This window comes from Suricata suricatta, chromosome 11, assembly GCF_006229205.1.
Source record: "Suricata suricatta isolate VVHF042 chromosome 11, meerkat_22Aug2017_6uvM2_HiC, whole genome shotgun sequence".
NCBI lineage: Eukaryota > Metazoa > Chordata > Mammalia > Carnivora > Herpestidae > Suricata > Suricata suricatta.
In genome coordinates this window covers 96,591,692-96,611,561 of record NC_043710.1, presented here as the reverse complement: position 1 = coordinate 96,611,561, position 19,870 = coordinate 96,591,692, and the positions used below count along the sequence as shown (strand labels likewise).

At 40.4% G+C, this 19,870-nt stretch overlaps 1 protein-coding gene across 2 annotated transcripts in view; it reads left to right on the top strand.

Moving 5' to 3' along the window:
* DYNC2H1 (dynein cytoplasmic 2 heavy chain 1) overlaps window positions 1-19,870 on the top strand; it is a 312,370-nt gene that overhangs the window by 12,315 nt on the left and 280,185 nt on the right. For both annotated transcript variants that reach the window (XM_029956592.1, XM_029956591.1), the window contains exons 7-17: window positions 4,493-4,627; window positions 4,730-4,843; window positions 4,937-5,048; window positions 5,585-5,709; window positions 6,843-7,018; window positions 8,434-8,629; window positions 12,916-13,011; window positions 16,247-16,399; window positions 17,736-17,834; window positions 19,327-19,466; window positions 19,550-19,778. In XM_029956592.1, the coding sequence (XP_029812452.1) occupies window positions 4,493-4,627; window positions 4,730-4,843; window positions 4,937-5,048; window positions 5,585-5,709; window positions 6,843-7,018; window positions 8,434-8,629; window positions 12,916-13,011; window positions 16,247-16,399; window positions 17,736-17,834; window positions 19,327-19,466; window positions 19,550-19,778 (1,575 nt within the window). The remainder of the gene's footprint in view (window positions 1-4,492; window positions 4,628-4,729; window positions 4,844-4,936; window positions 5,049-5,584; window positions 5,710-6,842; window positions 7,019-8,433; window positions 8,630-12,915; window positions 13,012-16,246; window positions 16,400-17,735; window positions 17,835-19,326; window positions 19,467-19,549; window positions 19,779-19,870) is intronic.

Below are 19,870 nucleotides of genomic sequence, written 5' to 3'. Positions count from 1 at the left end.
TTTCCCGGTCTGTTACTTGCCTATTAGTTTTGTTTGTTTCCTTTGCAGTGCAGTAGCTTTTTACCTTGATGACGTTCATTTTTGCACCTGATATGCTTCCCTTTGGGGATGTGTCCAATAAGAAATTGCTGCGGCTGAGGTCAAGGAGACTGTTTCCTGCTTTCTCCTGTAGGGTTTTGATGGCTTCCTGTCTCACATTCAGGTCCTTCATCCATTCTGAGTTTAGTTTTGTGTATGGTGTAAGAAAGTGGTCTAGTTTCATTCTTCTGCATGTTGCTGTCCAGCTCTCCCAGCACCACCTGTTAAAGAGGCTGTCTTTTTTTCTTCTCCCGCATCAGATACTCTTTCTGCTTTGTTAAGGATTAATTGGCCATACACTTGTGGGTCCAGTTCTGGGCTCTCTATTCTATTCCATTGGTCTACGTGTCTGTTTTTGTGCCAATACCATACTATCTTGATGATGACACCTTTGTAGTAGAGGCTAAAGTCTGGAATTGTGATGCCTCCAGTTTTGGTTTTCTTCTTCAATATTACTTTGACTATTCAGGGTCTTTTGTGGTTACATACAAATTTTAGGATTGTTTTAACTTTGAGAAGAATGGTGGTGCAATTTTGATTGGGATTGCCTGAATGTGTAGATTACTTTGGCTAGTATTAGCATTTTAACAATATTTAATCTTCCAGTGCAGGAGCGTCGAATGTTATTCGATTTCTTTGTGTCTTCTTCAATTTCCTAGAAGTTTTCTATAGATCTCAGCCTACAGATCTTTTACATCTTTGGTTAGGTTTATTCCTAGGTATTGTATGGTTTTTCATGCAATCGTGAATGGGATCAGTTTCTTGATTTCTCTTTCTGTTGCTTTGTTATTGGTGTATAAAAATGCAACCGATTTCTGTATGTTGATTTTGTACCCTGCGACTTTGCAGAGTTCATGAATCAGTTCTACTAGACTTTTGGTGGAGTTAAGTCAGGTTTTCCATGTAGAGTATCATGTCCTCTCTGAAAAGTGAAGGATTGACTTCATCTTTGCCAATTCTGATGCCTTTTATCGTCTGATTGCTGATGCTAGGCCTTCCAGCACTATGTTATACAACAGAGGTGAGAGTGGACATCCCTGTTGTGCCACCTGATCTCAGGGGGAAAGCTCTCAGTTTTTGCCCATTGAGGATGATATTAGCTGTGGACTTTTCATAAATGGCTTTTATGATGTTTAAGAAAGTTCCTTCTATTCCAACTTTCTCAAGGGTTTCTTCTATTAAGAAAGGATGCTATATTTTTGTCAAATGCTTTTTCTGCACCTATTGACAGGATCATACGGTTTTTATCTTTTCTTTTGTTAATGTGATGTATCACATGGATTGATTTGCAAACATTGAACCAGTCCTGTAACCGAGGAATGAATCCCACTTGAGGAATTCAATTCACTAGTATCTTGTTGAGTATCTTTGCATCTGTCTTTCTGTTTTCCATTTGTTTCCATATATTTTTTAATTTTTCCTCTAGTTGCCTGATTGGCCCAATCATTCTTTCGTAGGGTGGTCTTTAACCTCCTTGTTTTTTGAGGTTTTCCAGACTTTTTCCTGTGATTTCAAGTTTCATAGCATTGTGATCTGAAAGTCAATTCTTTTGTATTTATTGAGAGCTGTTTTATGACCCAGTATGTGGTCTATCTTGGAGAATGTACCATGTGCACTCAAGAAGAAAGTGAATTCCATAGGTTTGGGATATAGAGTTCTAAATATATCTGTCAGGTCCAATGTGTCATTCAGGTTCATTGTTTCTTTAGTGATTTTCTGTCTAGTTCATCTATCGATTGGAGTAAATGGAGTGTTAAGGTCCCCTGCAATTAGCACATTCTTAGCAAGAAGATTGTTTATGTTTGTGACTAATGGTTCTATATATTTGGGTGCTCCCAAATAGGTGCTTAGACATTTGTAATTGTAGCTCTTCCTGATGGAGAGACCTTGTAATTAGTATATAATGTTCTTCTTCATCTTTTGTTACTGCCTTTACTTTAAAGTCTGGTTTGTCCAATGTAAGTATGGCTATTCGACTTTCTTTTGACTTAAATTTGCATGATAGATATTTCTCCATCCTTTTACTTTCAATCTGAAGGTGTCTTAAGGTCTAAAATGAGTGTCTTGTAGACAGCAAATAGATGGATTTTTAAAAAATCCATTCTGTACCCTATTTTGTTTGATTGGAGCATTTAGTCCATTTACATTCAGTGTTATTAAAAATATATGGGTTAAGAGTCTTTCTGTTCTCTGCAGGATTCATGTTTGTACTGGGGTCTCTGGTACTTTTGTGTTCCTTGCAACATTTCCCTCACAGAGTCCCCCTTAGGATCTCTTGTAGGTCCGGTTATTGGTGATTAATCCCTTCGATTTTTGTTTGGAAAAACCTTGATCTCTCCTGAATGAAGGCATGCTGGATAAAGGATTCTTGGCTGCATATTTTTCTTGTTCATCACATTGAAGATTTTCTGACATTCCTTTCTGGCCTGCCAAGTTTCAGTAGGTAGGTCTGCTAGTACCCTGATGTGTCTCCCTTTGTATATTACAGTCCATTTATCCCTAGCTGCTTTCAGAATTCTCTCTTTATCTTTATATCTTGCCAGTTTCACTATGATATGTCGTGCAGAAGGTCGATCCATGTTACGTCTGAGGGGAGTTCTGTGTGCCTCTTGAATTTCAGTGTTTGTTTCCTTCCCCAAATTGGGGAAGTTCTCAGTTATGATTTGTTCAAGTATCCCTTTAGCCCCTTTCTCTCCCTCTTCTTCTTCTGGAATTCCTATGATATGGATATTGTTCCGTTTGATACCATCACTCAGTTCTCGAATTCCCCTTTCATGCTCATGGATCGATTTATCTCTCTCTTCCTTGGCTTCCTCTTTTTTTATTATTGTGTCTTCAAAATTCGCCTATTGTCTTCTGTGCCCCTTGGGTCCGTTTAGTGGCCGCCTCCATTTTATTATTCACCTCATTTATAGCCTTTTTTATCTCGTTACAGTGATTTTGAAACTTCTTATTTATTGTATCAAAAGATTCTTTGAGGCTTTTTTCAAGCCCAGCAATTAATTTTATGAAAAGTATTTTAAATTCGTGTTTAGGTAAGTTGCTTAGATCTGTTTTGAGCAGTTCTGTGGCTGTGACTTCTTCCTTGAATTTCTGGAGCGGAGGGTTCTTCTGTTGTGTCATTTTGGCTAGCTCTCTGTCTCTTGTCAGGTTTAAAAGCTTGCTATGTGCTTTGCACCTCTGCACGCCGCTGTAGTAAAGGAGGCTCAGACCTGGGCCTGGCCGCTCAGGAGGTGTTCTTTGAAGCGTGCTCCTTGGTCTCTCCTGTTGTGCCTTTGGTTACTTTAATTGCCTACGGGGGGGGGAGGGGGGATGTTTTGGACTCTCCACCATGTGTGCTTTGGCTTGTTCCTTGAAGTAGCCCCAAGAGGGCGCAAGCGCTGCAGGCTGGCTTTCACGTCCTCTTTTTGCCAATGATGTCCAGTCTTGAAGGAAACCTTTTCATTAACTTCTCACTCAGAAGGATGCGGGTGGTGTTGAGATCCACTCAAGCACTGAATTAAAGAAACCTGCAAAGCAGGAGCTCAGGCAACAGTCCGGTAGGGAATTTTAGAGAACTTTACTGCACGTTATTTCAGTTTGGCCAAATGGCTCCTCCTGAGTGGTGGAAAGTACTCAGGGAGTGCCAATACCACACTTTTAAAAAACAATTTATTTTGAGAGAGAGCTAGAGCAGAGGGGTGTGTGTGTGTGTGTGTGTGTGTGTGTGTGTGTGCGCGCGTGAGCGAGCAGGGGAGGGGCAGAGAGAGTGGGAAAGAAAGAAAGAATTCCCAGCCAGTTCTGCGCTGTCAGCACAGAGCTCGACATGGGACTCGAACTCACGAACTGTCAGATCATGACCTGAGCTGAAATTAAGAATCAGATTCCTCACTGACTGAGTCACTCAGGCGCCCCAGATACCACACCTTTTATTCATTTAAACTACATACAATTTTTTAAACAGTAGGCTCCATGCCCAGCCTGGGGCTTGAGCTCAACAACCCTGAGATGGAGAGTTGGTTGCTGTGCAGCTGAGCGAGCTGGGTGCCCCTGATGGGGGAGATTTTAAATATAAAATACAATAGCTTGTCAGCTGTTAGTAAATTATAATAGGGTTGTTAACATATTATTTCATTATTAGAATGCTACTTAATGCAGAATAATGAAAATTAGAAGTTTTTAATGTTGAGGACTCTAAAACATTGCTGAAATGAGCTTTAAACATGTTTTAAAAATACTTAGATTTTATCTGTTTTCACTAGGTTTGAGCGCACGGATAGTAGTGTAACAGTAGATCTTCAAGTGCCACTTTGATTACTGATGAGTATCTCAAGGTTATACTTTTACTGCTCATTTTGATGAACCTGGTTTAAAGAAATATTTAGACCTTTTATCGATTTAAATAAATTTGTTGTTTTAATATTTTATGTTTTAGGTCTTGGCTGTAAGAACAATTCATGAGAAGCTTCTTTATTTTTTACCTGCCAGTGAAGAGAAAATTGTATGCCTGAGTCGAGTGTTTGAACCCTTTACTGGCCTGAATCCTGTGCAATATAATCCGTATACTGAGGTTGAATTCAATCCGTTTGTCTATATAATTTCATGTTGTGTTGTTCTTCTCAAAGCAGTATATTTATATACTAAAGTCTAATCATATTGTTAATTTGTTTAGCCTTTGTGGAAAGCAGCAGTGTCTCAGTATGAAAAAATTATTGCACCTGCAGAACAGAAAATAGCAGGAAAATTGAAAAATTATATTTCAGAAATTCAGGACAGTCCACAGCAGGTAAAATATTGAATACTTCCCTTAAGCTATTTTAGGAGATATTTATGTGCTTACCAAGTTGATTAACTTAGGATGAACATTTTTTTATGTTAGCTTCTTCAGGCATTTCTGAAATATAAAGAGTTGGTGAAGCGTCCAACTATAAGTAAAGAATTGATGTTAGAAAGAGAAACTTTGCTGGCAAGAATTGTGGACTCAATAAAAGGTAAAAATTTATCAGAGATTATAGTGTTTGCCTGAGAAAATATTTTTGTAGGTTACTTTTACTTGTATACCATTTAAGATTAAGACTATTTTATAACAATATAGGTGGAAGATTAATTTACTATTTTTGTTACAAGTTTGATTTTTATTATCTATTTTTTAAAATGTTTACTTTTGAGAGAGAGAGAGTCTGAATTGGGGAGAGGCAGAGAGAAAGGGAGACAGAGGATCTGAGGGAGGCTCTGAGCTGTCAGCACAGAACCCCATGTGGGGCTAAAACTCACGAACCATGAGACCTTGACCTAAGCTGAATTTGGATGCTCAACTGAGCCACCCAGGGCCCCAAATTACAGATTTAAAAATTATCTAGTTATTTTCTTTCTCTGTCTCATTTGATGTGTGATAAGGTTCCTGAGGGTAAAGGACCAAGTCTTAATATTCTTCTGTCCACAACCTTTAATATAGTACTTGGTGCATGGAAAGCATTTAGGAACTCTTTTGCTGAATGAATGTAATCATTTGACTTACGTTTTACAGATTTTCGATCGGACTTTGAGAATCGATGCCGAGGAGTTCCTGGTGAAGCATCTGGACCACTTTCTGGCAAAAACCTGTCGGAAGTTGTTAATAATATAGTTTGGGTTCGCCAGTTGGAACTGAAGGTATTAGTTTTGATAGATGTTGAAGAATACTAATTGTAAAATGTGCTCAAGTGATGTAGAGGGCACTCTAGAACTGTAGTGAGAACATTAAAAAACATTCTCTGTTTTGCTTGGCATATCCATCTAAATTTCTTGTGCAGATTTCCAAAAAAGGGTACAGAGGAGGCTCTAAGGGTCTGTCTACTCATTTTTTATGGAGATACAATTATCAAATCATTTATTACCCAGGTGCACTTGTTAGAGGTGAAGTGACTTCTTAGAAATACTCAGAAGGAAATAATCTTTTATGTATTTTTCAAATGATTGTTTTATCACTGTAGAATCTTGGCAGTTGTGAGGTCTATCTGCAAGTATGTTTACGTGAGTAAGTCATTCTAGGTTGGAAGGAAGTTAAAGGAAAGGTGAAGGTGATTATGACATTGTCTAAGGTAGTGTCAGCAGTTTATGGGCTTAGCGGCTATTATTTTAATATTTTAGGATTACCAGAATTGATCTCCGATTCTCATGTGCTCACTATTTAATGTAGGTGGTACAGTGTTGTGTGTTTGACCTCTATGATGAAAATTCACTGTTTATAGTCTGTGATTAAGAGCAAGCGGACACAGAGTATTATAAAGGCTAGTGTATTTGAGGGTTCTACCTATTGAAGTTTGTATTTTTGATGTTTTATTTTCTTAAGTATTCTGCCCAGTTTTGTAAGTCAGCTTTCCAAATTGCTATAAGGTTTTTTGTACAGTTGTGGAAGAAAGGCGTTTCTTTCCTCTAATTGCCATTCAGATGGGCAGTTATTGTTTGAGCTGTTGGCCAGAGCACTTAGCAAATTATTGCTTCCTGTGTTTAGGAACATTGCTGAATTCTTGAGAGTTTCACTTGAATTTCCCTTACCATACCCTTCAAATTATGCCCTGTCTGCATTATAATCTGTGTTTTGTTACTCTGAGGTTGTCTAAATCAGAAGCAGAGTAGGGGTTGATTTTCTTCCACTCAACTGGCAAATTTTCTATTTTACTGTTCATAGCTGAATGGGAAAATAATTTCTGAATCATGGATCAGAGAACATCGTTCATTTTGTGCTAATTTTGTAATAAGTATTAATACATTCTTCTAATATTCTTGTAATTTGGCCTTTTAAGGTGGATGATACTCTCAAGATTGCGGAGGCTCTTTTATCTGACTTGTCAGGATTTCGATCTTTCCATCGAGCTGCTGAAGATCTGTTAGACCAGTTTAAACTGTATGAACAAGAGCAATTTGACGATTGGTCCAGGGATATTCAGTCTGGTTTGTCTGATTCCAGATCTGGTTTGTGGTAAGTGTAACTACACTAAACAGTGAAGTCTGCACAAGGATCTTGTTTCTTACGTGAGTCATCTAAGTGACAGGATGGAATTAATGATCTCCATTCTCTCCTTTCTCCAAACTTGCTGCTGCTCCTTAAAATTTTTGTTAGTTTTTGATTTCTAGCTTTTAAGTCCTGAAAGTTGGGGATTTTGAAGATTAAGTTAGTGGACTGCCCCCACTGGCTTCTTGGATCTGTTCTTCAGACCTAAAGATTTTGACTGTAGAGGCCGTCTTTTCCCATGGTTTTTTGCTATTGGTATTCATATATGGTTTTCTATCTATTTCATGTTAATGCTGTTTACTTGGACACACCCATTATAAACTGTAAAATTTCATAATTTCAAGCTCCTTGAGGTAGAGAGTATTTCTTCTTGAAATACTCTCGTGGTGCCTACCATAGGGTAAGGGCTTGGTAAACATTTATTGAGCCAGGTTGGACCTAATTTAATTGGTTAACCTGATTATTCTAATGGATATTTAAAATGGATGATCTGGAAAAACCATTACTTCTTTGTTCACGTAAACTTTCCTTAGTGTATTATTATATTTTTAGAAACTAGTCATGCTTTACTGTTTAGAAACTTGTTACTTTTCAGAAGTTAATTTTGTCCATAATATGAAATTCTATTTTCTATATACTGCTACAAAGAATAATTAGCTCAAAAGTGGTGACTGAATTCTTAGACTAGAGAAACAAAGAACCGAGGAAGGAGGCTCTCTACTCATACCATTTTTATGTTCTGTATCTTTGATCCTTCAATAAAAGTACTAAAGAACCAAATAAGCTGACTCAAAAATATATTTAAGGTACCCTTTAGGAGATGAATCAAGACCTTTTCTCTCTCTCTTTTTAAAATTTATCTATTTTTGAAAGAGAGAGTGAGAGAGACAGTGTAAATGAGGGAGGAGCAGAGAGAATGAGAGGGAGACACAGAATCTAAAGCACGCTCCAGGCTCTGAGCCGTCAGTGCAGAGTCTGACACGGGATTCAAACTCATAAACTATGAGATCATGACCTGAGCTGAAGTCAGATGCATAACCGACTGAGCCACTCAGGTGCTCCAAGACCTTTTCTCTTTATGGTGAATGTGATGTCAGTTTTGAGTCTTAGCTGAAGGCTAAGCAATTGATTGTTCTGACTTTAAAAACTGCTCGGGTGAAAGATTAATGTGATCGTATAGTTTGGGCATTGCAGTTCATTACCAAGATCTGAATTTTGAGATACTATGTAGAAAAAAAGATTACTTGAAAACTATGATTAGGATACTTTTTTTACTTTGAGTTAATTTTATATTTATAGAAAAGTTATAAAACTATTGTGTTTTTCATCAGTCAAAAGAGTGAGAACATGAAACTTAAAAAGTTACTTATTTTATCTTGTAGCATCGAGGCTAATAGTCGAATTATGGAATTGGATCCTAGTGATGGCTCATTAAAGGTGCATTATTCAGATCGGTTGGTGATTCTTCTGAGAGAAGTTCGTCAGCTTTCTGCACTTGGCTTTGTTATTCCTGCCAAGATACAGCAAGTTGCAAACATTGCACAGAAATTCTGCAAGCAAGCAATTATTCTTAAACAAGTATGACATTACATTCTTGAATGTGTGACTGTTCTGAGTTCATTACATTAGAATATTTTAAGTGCTTTGTTTTCTGCTTTTGATACTTTTTGGGCTAATAGAATAGCACCAGTGAGTCTTGTGAAATTATGGTTTGCTAAATGACTACATTACAAAATTTGCTTTTTAAGCCTATATATGAATTTATTAACGTGAGGTATTACTGTTATTCATTCTAAAAGCATTTAGAAAATTAGAATGTAATTTTTCTTTTTTCCTTTTTCTTCCATGTTATGTGCATGGATCTTAAAGGGCCTTCTAACCAAAGTGTCCTCTGTCCTCTGCTTGTGTTGCCTTCAGTGGGCAGGTTCTTAGAGATTTACAGGACTGATGCTCTCTAGTTTTGGTCATTTCTTGGGTCTACCAGTTCACATCATATCAGTCACCTGTTTATTTTTAAATGTTTTTTGAAGTTTGCTTATTGATTTTGAGAAAGAGAGCAGGCACATGTATATGAGCAGCATAAGTGGGCAGAGACAGGGAGAGAGAGAATCCCAAGCAGGTTCTGCATTGTCAGGGTAGATCCCATTATGGGGCTCAACTCATGAACTGTGAGATCATGACCTGAGCCAAAATCAAGAGTTGGACGCTTAACTCATTGGGCCCCCTAAGAACTCAAATTTCCCTTTTGAAAACCAACTATTACCCCCTCGCTGTGAGTCTCTGTAGCATAGTACACAGGCCCTTCTCAATCGTGCTCTGACTGGCATGGCCTTCACCACGTGGACTCTTCGCTTCAGGCTACGCCCTATGCCTCAGTCTTATAAGACCTGGCTCTTCTCTAAACGCATCTCCAAGCATGGATGCCTGTTCCTTCTTAGTAGAAAACTCCAAGTCCTCCCTTAATTCCCCTCTCAAAAGTCACTTTCTTGGTTGTGTCTTCCTTTAGGTGATCGACCTTATTCTTTATGCAGTGTCCACACCACTCTTGAATGCTTTTATGTAGTATTGGATATTTTTTGTCTTTTTTGCTCACTTGATTAATAGATCCTAGTGGTCAGGAATAGTATCTGAGAGGCAGGAACAGTATCTTGTGTATCTTGGTCTCTCATTTATTCTTTCAGCAAGCACCCATTGAGCACCCGTCCTGCCAGGCACAGTGCAGTGAGGACATGAATGAGTGCACCGTCGTCGTATTCTGGCACACGGTTTCTTGCACATTTCATGGGGAGCATCCTGTGCATTGTAGGGTGTTTGGTAGCATCCCTGGCCAGTAGCTCCTGCCTAGTACTGACAGTCAAAGGTGACTCTGGACGTTGCCAGATGTCCCCATGGGAGCACCTCAACCATGGTAGACAACCACTGGTCTAGTGGGAGAGAGCAAAACAAACAATGAGTCCTCACTAAATATCAGGTCTTCTGGGAATTACCTTATTTACGTTATTTAAATTAACTCCTCATTTCTCATTTACCTAGTTGGGGATCATATTCGGAACATAGTTTTTCTGATGCCATGTAGCTAGTAAGTTATGAAGCTGATATTTGATACCAAATGTGGCTCCAAAGACCAGAGTTATTCCATTACAGTTTATGTGGTGATGACAGATAAGTGGAAAATTGAAAAATATATATAGGGTCATTGGGGTGGCTCAGTCACTTGAGTGTCCGACTTTGACTCAGGTCATGATCTCATGATTTGTAGGTTTGAGCCCCATGTTGTGCTGTGCTCATAGCTCAGAGTCTGGAGCCTGCTTCTGAGTCTGGATCTCCCTCTCTCTGCTCCTCCCCAACTCATGTTCTGTCTCTGTCTCTCTCTCAAAAATAAGGAAACATTAAAAAATATGTAATATGAGTACTCTATTAGAGATTTTGGAAAGTCCTATGAAAGCATAGAGGTGGGAATTTTCGGTTATTTCCTGGGTAGGGGTAGAGGCAGTATCAGGTAAATCTGTCCAGAGGGATGCTGTTGGTGTGAGTCTGGAGGGGTATGCGTGTTCTCTCAGGAGCACGAGGGTGGGGTGGGTGAGTGGTTCAGAGAGACGGACGACTGCATCTTCCAAAGCAGAGAGGCTTGCTCACTCTTGTATCCCGTGCATGTAGTGCAAGACAGAGGAGCTCAGATGATGAGTGTGGTCACATAGCATCGGTACTTCCCCTGGGGAGATCTGTTACACGTACCTTCACTTCTGAGCAAGTATTTGGCCAGAGAAGGAAGTGTGAAGTCAGAGTGGATTAGAGAGTAGCTCAGCCAGATTGCTGCCATATTGTGTATATTTGCTTCCAGTTTTCTGGATTAGGCTTATTCTTGGACTACTGCTGTGGTACAGAATAAATACCATGGACATCTTTTTCCAAATACAGCATATTTTTATATGTACTCGTGGAAAGAAGATGACTGTCTGTAAAATTAGGAAATATTTTTAAAGAACATATTCTGGGCCGGGAATATTGTGAGGTGCAGGGGATACAAAGATAAAAAGGTAAGACCGTCTTTTTAAAGTCCTTAGACTCCCTCCGTGGTGTCCACTTATCTACGTTCCTGAACCTTCCTTTTCTCCAGAGTTGACAGTTTCTTTCGTTCATCAGTGTACCTTGTAGGTATCTCTGTTTTTTGATTCATCGATTAAACAAATGATTATCAAGTGCCTTCTGTTTGCTGGACACTGTTCTAGAAGTTGTCGTTGTAATTTGGGAGCTACTGTAGTGATAAGTCTGGTGAGGAAAAAGAAAACAAAAGCGGTTGGAGCAGAGAGTGCTATTTTGGACAGAGTCGTGAGGGTAGGCCTTGATAAAAGGTGGTATTTGGGAAGAGACATGACATAGGGTGACACACAACCATCCAGGTGTCTGGAGGAAGAAAGTTGGCGGCGCAAGGTTCCTGAAGGGAGACCCACCCGGAGGTCACTGGAACAGCTGGGAGCCCAGTGTGGCCGCCCCACAGTGAGGCTCTGTGGTGGGGCTGAAGGTGGAGGGGGGGCACAGCTTATGTAACGTGTGTAATGGGGGCGGGGCATGTCTTGGAGACTTGCGTTTTATTCGTGAGAGTATTGGGAAGCCAGCGAGAGGCTTTAGTTGAGAGTTTAGGGATTTGGGATTTTATTCTCAAATGCACTGGTGAGTCACTGGGAGTTTTGTTGTAGCAAATGGTATAGTGTGATTTATGTTTAGGGAAGGGCCACTCTTCTTTGAATGCCTTGAATGGACACTAGGAAGCCATAGCCAGAGACAGACCAGTTCAGGGACGGTCACATTGGTCTTGTTGAGAGATGGGGGTGCTTTCCCCGCTGTGGGGTTGTGGACCTGGGTGACACGGTTGCCTGCAATGTATGCTGCGAAAGTGGAGTCAGTAGACAAATACATGATTTCACTCGTGTAAGTTTAGAGACAATACTGACGAACATACTGGAAGGGAGGGATGAAGAGAGGAAAACAAACCACAAGAGACTTTTTTTTTTTTAAGTTTATTTATTTCAAAGGAGAAAAATTGAGTGTGTAAGTGCATGGGGTGGGGGGGGGGGGGAAGAAAGAATCCCAAGCAGATCTTGCTGTTAGCAGACTCTTGACACCAGACTTGATCCCACAAACCACGAGATCATGACCTGAGCTGAAGTCAGATGCTCAACTGACTGAGCCAGCCCGGCGCCTGCCTACGAGAGACTCTTAAATACAGAGAGAGCACTGAGGGCTGCTGGAGGGCAGGTGTGAGGATGGATAAAATGGGTGATGGGCCCAGGGTGTTGTATGTAAGTGATGAATCACTGAATTCTACTCCTGAAACCAATACTGTGCTATATGTTAACTCACTAGAATTTAAATAAAAAGTAAATAAAAACAAAATAAATAGTATAGTCAGTAGACTTCATTGATACGAGATGGAAAAGAGAACAACTCAAAGATTTTTTTGGTCTGAGAAATGGATTGTTATATGCTGAAAAAGGAAGGAATAACTTTGCAGAGTTGCAGGAATGAAGAGGTAAGTTTTTAGCATTTAACGTGCTTTACTGGTTTCCTCCATATTTCCCTTGAGACTGTGAACTTCGTGATCACAGGGACTGGGTTTTCTAGTTTTCGTTTACTCAGCCCCCAGGACATGACTTGGCACATTGTGGGAACTCAGCAAGGAGTGACTGTGTGTATTAACAAGTGCGTCAGTGCTGTGTTAGAGATGAGAACCAGCAAGTTGTTTCTTGTTAAGTCTTAGGATGAGAAGAGTTAATGTTTCCATTCAAACAATTAAAAATGAAGACAAATGAAAAATTAAGTGTTATTTACTATTGATTATTACTAATTGCACTTTCACTTTGTAGGTGGCCCATTTTTACAATTCCATCGATCAACAAATGATTCAAAGTCAGAGACCAATGATGTTACAATCTGCATTAGCATTTGAACAGATAATTAAGGTGAATGGACTTTTTATGTTGTTATAATTAAATTTTATTTGTGAGGTGTTTCTTGTTTTAGCTTTTTAGTACACCCTTCAGCTTAATATTGATCTCAGGTTTTGTTCCCTACTGACTTCCTTCACTCTTAACAATAACATTTGTAGATTTGAGTGGTTATATAGTGTTGCACATATTCAGGTGCTTAGTTTGATCAATTGAATTAATGGGTAGTATGCAACTTGTATGCTACTGTTTTTAATTATTCACCCAAGTGTGAGGTCCTTTCTTTTTTTTTCCAGCTTAGGTAAGATCTCATGGTTTGTGAGTTCTGGCCCCACGTCAGTCTCTGTGCTGACAGCTCGGGCCTGGAGCCTGCTTTGGATTCTGTGTCTCCCTCTCTTTCTGCCCCTCCCCCATTCATTCATTTTCTCTCTCTCTCTCTCTCTCTCTCTCTCTCTCTCTCTCTCTCAAAAATAAACAAACATTAAAAAAGAATTTTAAAGTTTATTTTTGAGAGAGAGACAGAGACAGCGTGAACAAGGGAGGGGCAGATAGAGGGAGATAGAATCACAAGTCAAAGCAGGCACCAGGATCTGAGCTGTCAGCACAGAGCCTGATGCACTGCTGGGACCAGTGAAACGATGAGATCATGACCTGTAGAAGTAGAAAAGGAATATACCCTTTTCTTGTTTTATTTGTGAGTGGACTGCTAGTTGTGATTTTCCTCATGACCGCCCCAGTTTTTGTGATTTTGTGGGAGGACTGCGAGGACATGGTGTGGTTGTACTCACGGCCGATCTCCTTAAGATCTAGTTCAGTAGCAGGGTGCAGAGCCGTGTCTGCACAGGGCAGGGCCCGGGTGAGGCCCTGGGAACCAGGACTCCTTTCTCCATGGACACACACAGGCTGTGTTTCACTCCTCCTCAGTCACAAGTTGTGATACATGTGATGTTGTCTTACTGGGAAGACAGTGAGCACCTTGGCACCTGGGCACTTATGGGGCGCTGGTCATGGAGGTTTCTGCCTGATAATGTACCAGGGTTGCAGATGCCCAGAAGGAGAGCAAGTGTTCAGTATAATCTGTACTGTTGAGGCACCGGGAGCCTGTCTTCCAAGTGAGGGTGGTGGGAGGCCGCCAGGGCCAGGCCAGGGTCAGGTTTCAACAGGCCTCCTAAGGGATGGCATTCAGATGCACTCCAGTAGCTTTGTTCTGCTACACGTTCTCAGGCCTATGAGTTACGAGAAGTCCAGTACTTCATATTACAGGTTATTAAAAGTTTTAAAGAACTTTTTTAATTAAATTTTTTTAATTGCCAAAGCTCCATATGAGTTTATAATGGAAAGTTTAAAAACACAGGTAAACAAGAAAATAAAAAAGGTTTTAAAACTATACCACCAAGACATGGCCATTGTTAGCAGTCTGGAATCTATCCTTTAAATTTTTTTGTGGGTGTATTTACAAGTGTACTTTTGAAACTGGGAAAATATATTATTTCTTACCCTTTTTCACCAAATAGATAATGTTTAATTGTACATCGTTGCACTTTTTCTTCTCTAATAAATATACTCAAAGAAGTATCCGCTGATATTTCTATGAGAAATTGGTTAGTGACAAATAAATCATTATGTTAGCACATGTTAAATGAGACAGAATAGTAGAGAAGAAACCAAGATTCAAGGAGAAGGAACGCTGAGGTGCTTTCTAATCCGCTGGCCACTCTGTCTCGGAGGGGACTCTGACTTACTCATTCTTGTCACCTCTAGCCGTGTGGCAGTACGTCGTGTGTGCTGGTGGCCCAGTAAAGGCTCGCTAAGCTGTTGCACAGAGTGCTCTGCTGGGTTATCCATTTAGTGGCTGTGTATGGAAGGTCTGCTGTGTCCTGGACGTAGTCGCCCTGCCTTACCACGTACCACGTCCAGGACATCTAGAAACCCAGGTGCTGATGGGCTCTCTTTCTCCTTTCCATTCTCACGCGTTTGTCCTGAGTGTGCAGTCCTGTCTGTGTACACAGAGCGCTGCGCACACGGGGTTATAATTTTTTCTTCAGTCTTCAGATACGATTTAAGAAATTCATGAGGATGGTTTATTTTATATTTATATTTTGCTAATCCCAGTGTTTTCCGTAGCTCTTTGAAGTTCTCACGGAGAGAACTGGCATTGGCCATGTCTTCAGAGCAGGCTTGCTGCAGTCTCTTCTCTTTTCCTTTGGCCGATAGTGTTTGTGTTTCGCCTTTCCCGAAGGGCACTTTCACCAGAAATAAATTCACAATTGACAGATCCTTTAAGCATCTTCCACTTCCTCCTGGTCATCATGGTCTTAGCTGAGAAATTGACTGCCTTTTGTTTGTGGTCCTTTCTGAGTAACGTGTTGCTTCTCTGTGATGAAGGAAGCATAGTGAGCACCGGGCGACTGTGTGTGCTCTGTGCTCTGCTGGGCCCTGCGGGAACTGTCCTGGACTTACGCGGCTTCCCACAAGGGGAGTGGGAGTTCAGTGTCTTTTTCTGACGCACTGACCCTTCTGTTGGGGGCCCCCAGCCTGCACTGCCCTGGTGCCCCTGAGCAGGTGTAAGCGTGATAACATGGCTAGGAGGGAGCACGGGGCTGACTCCCTGGTTGGGGTCGGAGGGGAATGGAGGCTCAGCCCACTGCTCACGCAGCATTCCCTTGGCGAGGATGGAGCACTGCCCGCTTTTGATGGGGAGATGGACAGTAGGCCCTCTGGTCCTGCTCAGGCTGCAGAGCCACGGCTTTTCTGTTGGTGTTTGGCGACAGTACAGTGGGTATTGCTAAAGCTTCCCTTAGGTCACTGTGTTCCCCATCCTTTGGCCAGAAGGAACCGGCTTCTTTCAGATTTGGTCCTGTGTGTTCCTGAAGGTGGCTCCTGGCGGTGGGAAGCTTGTCTGTTGCCCTGTTCTGCATGTGCATGTGTCTTTACTCAGCTCCCCAGGCCTCAGGGTCCTCTGCTGCTTTCCACCTGTCATTCCTGTGTGTGGGTGTGGATGTGTGTGTGTGTGTGTGTGTGTATGTGTGATCTAGCTCATTTAGGGCTGTTTTGCACTAAGAGAGGGAACTTGGGAGGGAGGGAGCTATTTGATTTGCCAGATTGCCGTACTTTGTATAACACAGAAATGTTACTTTGTGTCTTGGTTGCAGATCATTGTTAGGGATAACTGGACTGGAGATGTACAGTATGAAATCTTGTGGAAAAGACAAATGCATTGTATTGCTAAATGACATTTGTTGTACCTTAGAATTCAAAAGCAGGAAGTGGCGGAAAGTCACAGATTACTTGGGATAATCCTGAAGAGTTAGAAGGCTATATCCAAAAACTCCAAAATGCTGCCCAACGACTTGCCACTGAAAATAGAAAACTGAGAAAATGGCACACTATATTTTCTGAAAAGGTAAGTTTCATTCATGCAATTGGATAAGTGATGAAGAGTATGGATGGATATATTTTTATTCTTTTTAAAATTTTTTATTTTTTTAAGTTGATTTATTTATTTTTGAGGGAGAAAGAGAGTGGGGCAGGGGCAGAGAGAGAGAGAGAAAGAGAGAGAGAGAGAGAGAGAATCCCATGCACACTCTGCACTGTCAGCACAGAGCCTGATGTGGGGTTTGAACTATAAACCTTGAGATCATGACCTAGGCTGAAATCAAGAGTTGGACACTTAACCAACTGAGCGCCACAGGTGGGATATAATTTGAAATAGTTTTTGTTTGGAGGTCTAATTATTTTTATTTATTCATTCATTTATTTATTTATTTAAAATTTTAGGGGCGCCTGGGTGGTTCAGTCAGTTGAGCATCTGACTTTGGCTCAGTCTTGATATCATGGTTTGCAGGTTTGAGCCCCACATTGGGCTCTGTGCTGACAGCTAGCTCAGAGCCTGGAGCCTGCTTTGGATTCTGTGTCTCTTTCTCTCTCTTCCCTTCCCCTGTTCACCCTCTGTCTCTCTCTGTCTTTCAAAAATAAATAAATGTCAATAAAATAAATTAAAATTTCATTTACTTATTAAAATTTTTTTAATAGTTTGCTTATTTTTGAGACAGAGGAAGACAGAGCATGAGTTTATTTATTTTGAGACAGGGGGAGAAACAGAATCCGAAATTGAGCTGTTAGCACAGAGCCCGACACAGGGCTTGAACCCATGAACCAGGAGATCATGACCTGAGCTGAAGTCAAATGCTTAACCCACTGAGCCACCCAGGCACCCCTGGAAGTCTAATTATTTAACAGACCTAGGGTTACAAAAATAGTACAGAGAGCTTACACTGACTTCCTCCTATGTTAACAACTTGAATAACCATATAACCTTTATTAAAACTAGGAAATGAGCCATTTTGAATTTTAGAGCTTTTCTTCTGATATCTTTTTGTGTTTAGTCGTTGAGTCTCCGTAGTCTCCTCCTCCATCTCCTCCTCCTCAGAGTTTCATTGTTTCTCATGACCTTGATACTTGTTAAAAAAAAATTGGTCAGTTTTTTTTGTCGAAAGTCTCTCAATGTGGGTTTATAAGATGCTGTCTCGTTCTGAGACTGGGGTGATGCAGTTCTGACAGAAACAGTGCAGCGGCGATGTTGGCCTTCGTTAGGGTCTCGATCAGTTACTAGTATGTCTTACTCTAGGTTGAATTAATCTCCATCAGTTGGTTGAGGTGGTGTCTGTCAGGTTTTCCCACTGGAAGGTTACTGCTTTTCCGGGGTTCCATTGTGACTACTATGCATTAATTTTTAATAGGTCGTGGTTCTTATGAATATTGACCTGCTTCGGCAGCAGCAGCGCTGGAAAGACGGATTGCAGGAGCTGAGGACTGGCCTCGCCAGTGTCGAAGCACAGGTAAGTGTGTTTTCCTTGGTGCCTACCCTTTGAGCGTCATCTTTTCAGAAGGAAAAGTGGGTGAAAAGTTCATAAAGGTTATCTGTGAATCTTTACTCATAGATTTCTAATAAATTTAGAAATTTTTGTATATAAAGACCACAAGTTAGCATTTGCATTTAAAAATATAAAAATAAGTTTGGATTTATCTTAAGAAACATCAAATTTCTCAGTTCAGACTTTATAGTGTCTTTGACTTGGTGCTTAAATGTTATCATTCTTCAGTTTTCTTTTAGGTGATTTTGACACATGTAGCACACAAAGCTAAGTTAGGCAGAAGCCCAGTAATTGAAATAACTGTTTCAGAATTTTTCCTTTTTTTTGGGTAAAATTCCATTTCTGTGCACATTTTGTTAAGTGATGATATATATGTAAGTGTAACACGGTCAGTGGTTGGGGATCTTAGCTAAGTATGAATTACATGTCCTACATGTTTACATGCAGTTTTCAATTCTTAGATTTATAAAAAAATTTGAATGTTTATGTATTTTTGAGAGAGCCAGTGAGAGAGAGACAGAGCATGAGCAGTGGAGGGGCAGAGAGAGAGGGAGACATGGAATCTGAAGCAGCCTCTAGCAGAGCTGTCAGCACAGAGCCTGACACGGGGTTCGAACTTGGTAACTTTGAGATCATGACCTGAGCTGAAGTCAGACCCTTAACTGACTGAGCCACCCACGTGCCCCTAGATGGTTTTTTCAATTCTTTTTAAGTTTATTTATTTATTTGGTTTTTGAGAAAGTACATGCATGTGCACACTGGAGCAGAGGGTGGTGGGCAGAGAGAGAGGGAGAGAGGGAATCCCAAGCAGGCTCCATGCCGTTAGCACGGAGCCTGACCCAGGTCTCAAACTCGTGAACTGTGAGGTTATGATCTGAGCGAAACCAGGAGTCAGACACTTAGCTGACTGAGCCACCTGGGTACTCCCTATTCTTAGATCTTGAAGAAAAAAACAAGTGTTAGCATTAATATATTTATGGTTCTATGGAAGCAAACAAATGTAAACTATCCTGAGCATTCTCGTATTTTTCAGTTTTTTATTTTTTAAAAATGTGCAGTGCATTATTTAGGGAATGGAGAAGGAAGAGCAGAGCTGCACTTGATGGCAGTTACAGAAAGAGGACTGAGAAATTCATCAACTAAACCACTGATGGTGTTTTTTTTTTTTTTGTATCATAAAGTCAATATGTAAAATCCATTTAATGTTAATTTGATAAGTTAACTCTTTCCAGTCTTTTTGTGGACTATTTAAAAGCATGGAGATGAGGGATTTTTATATCTGACTTTATATAAACGATTACACTACAAGTACCAGTGAGGGGTTCCATGTTTTAAAATGTTAAAAATGGGATGAGTTTTTCCCTTGTAATTTACTACATATGATATAAATGCTGTAAATGAAAACCCCATTCTGTCACCCAGTCGTTAAATAAAACACATGCCTGCACCCTGCCAGGGGTTCCAGGCCAGTGACATGCGGGCGTGGAAACGGCACTGGAATCACCAGCTCTATAAAGCTCTCGAACACCAGTATCAGATGGGCTTGGAAGCGCTAAATGAGAACCTGCCGGAAATAAACATAGACCTAATATACAAGTAAGGTTTCTTAAAGTCTCTTTTAATTTTCAGACTATATTTTTCTAATAATTCATATTTTAAAGTTATTTATCTGTTTTCAGACAAGGACGGTTACAGTTCAGGCCTCCTTTTGAAGAAATCCGGGCTAAGTATTATAGAGAAATGAAGAGGTTCATCGGCATTCCGAATCAGTTTAAGGGAGTGGGTGAGCCCGGAGATGAGTCTATTTTTTCTGCTATGATTGATAGAAATGCAAGTGGATTTTTGACTATTTTCAGCAAAGCAGAAGATCTGTTTAGGAGATTATCTGCTGTCTTACACCAACATAAGGTATGGAACCTGTAATTTTCTGTTACTCTACTATGACGTTTCATCTGATTGATTGAATTAGTATTGAATGTACTGATGTACAGTTTACCTTG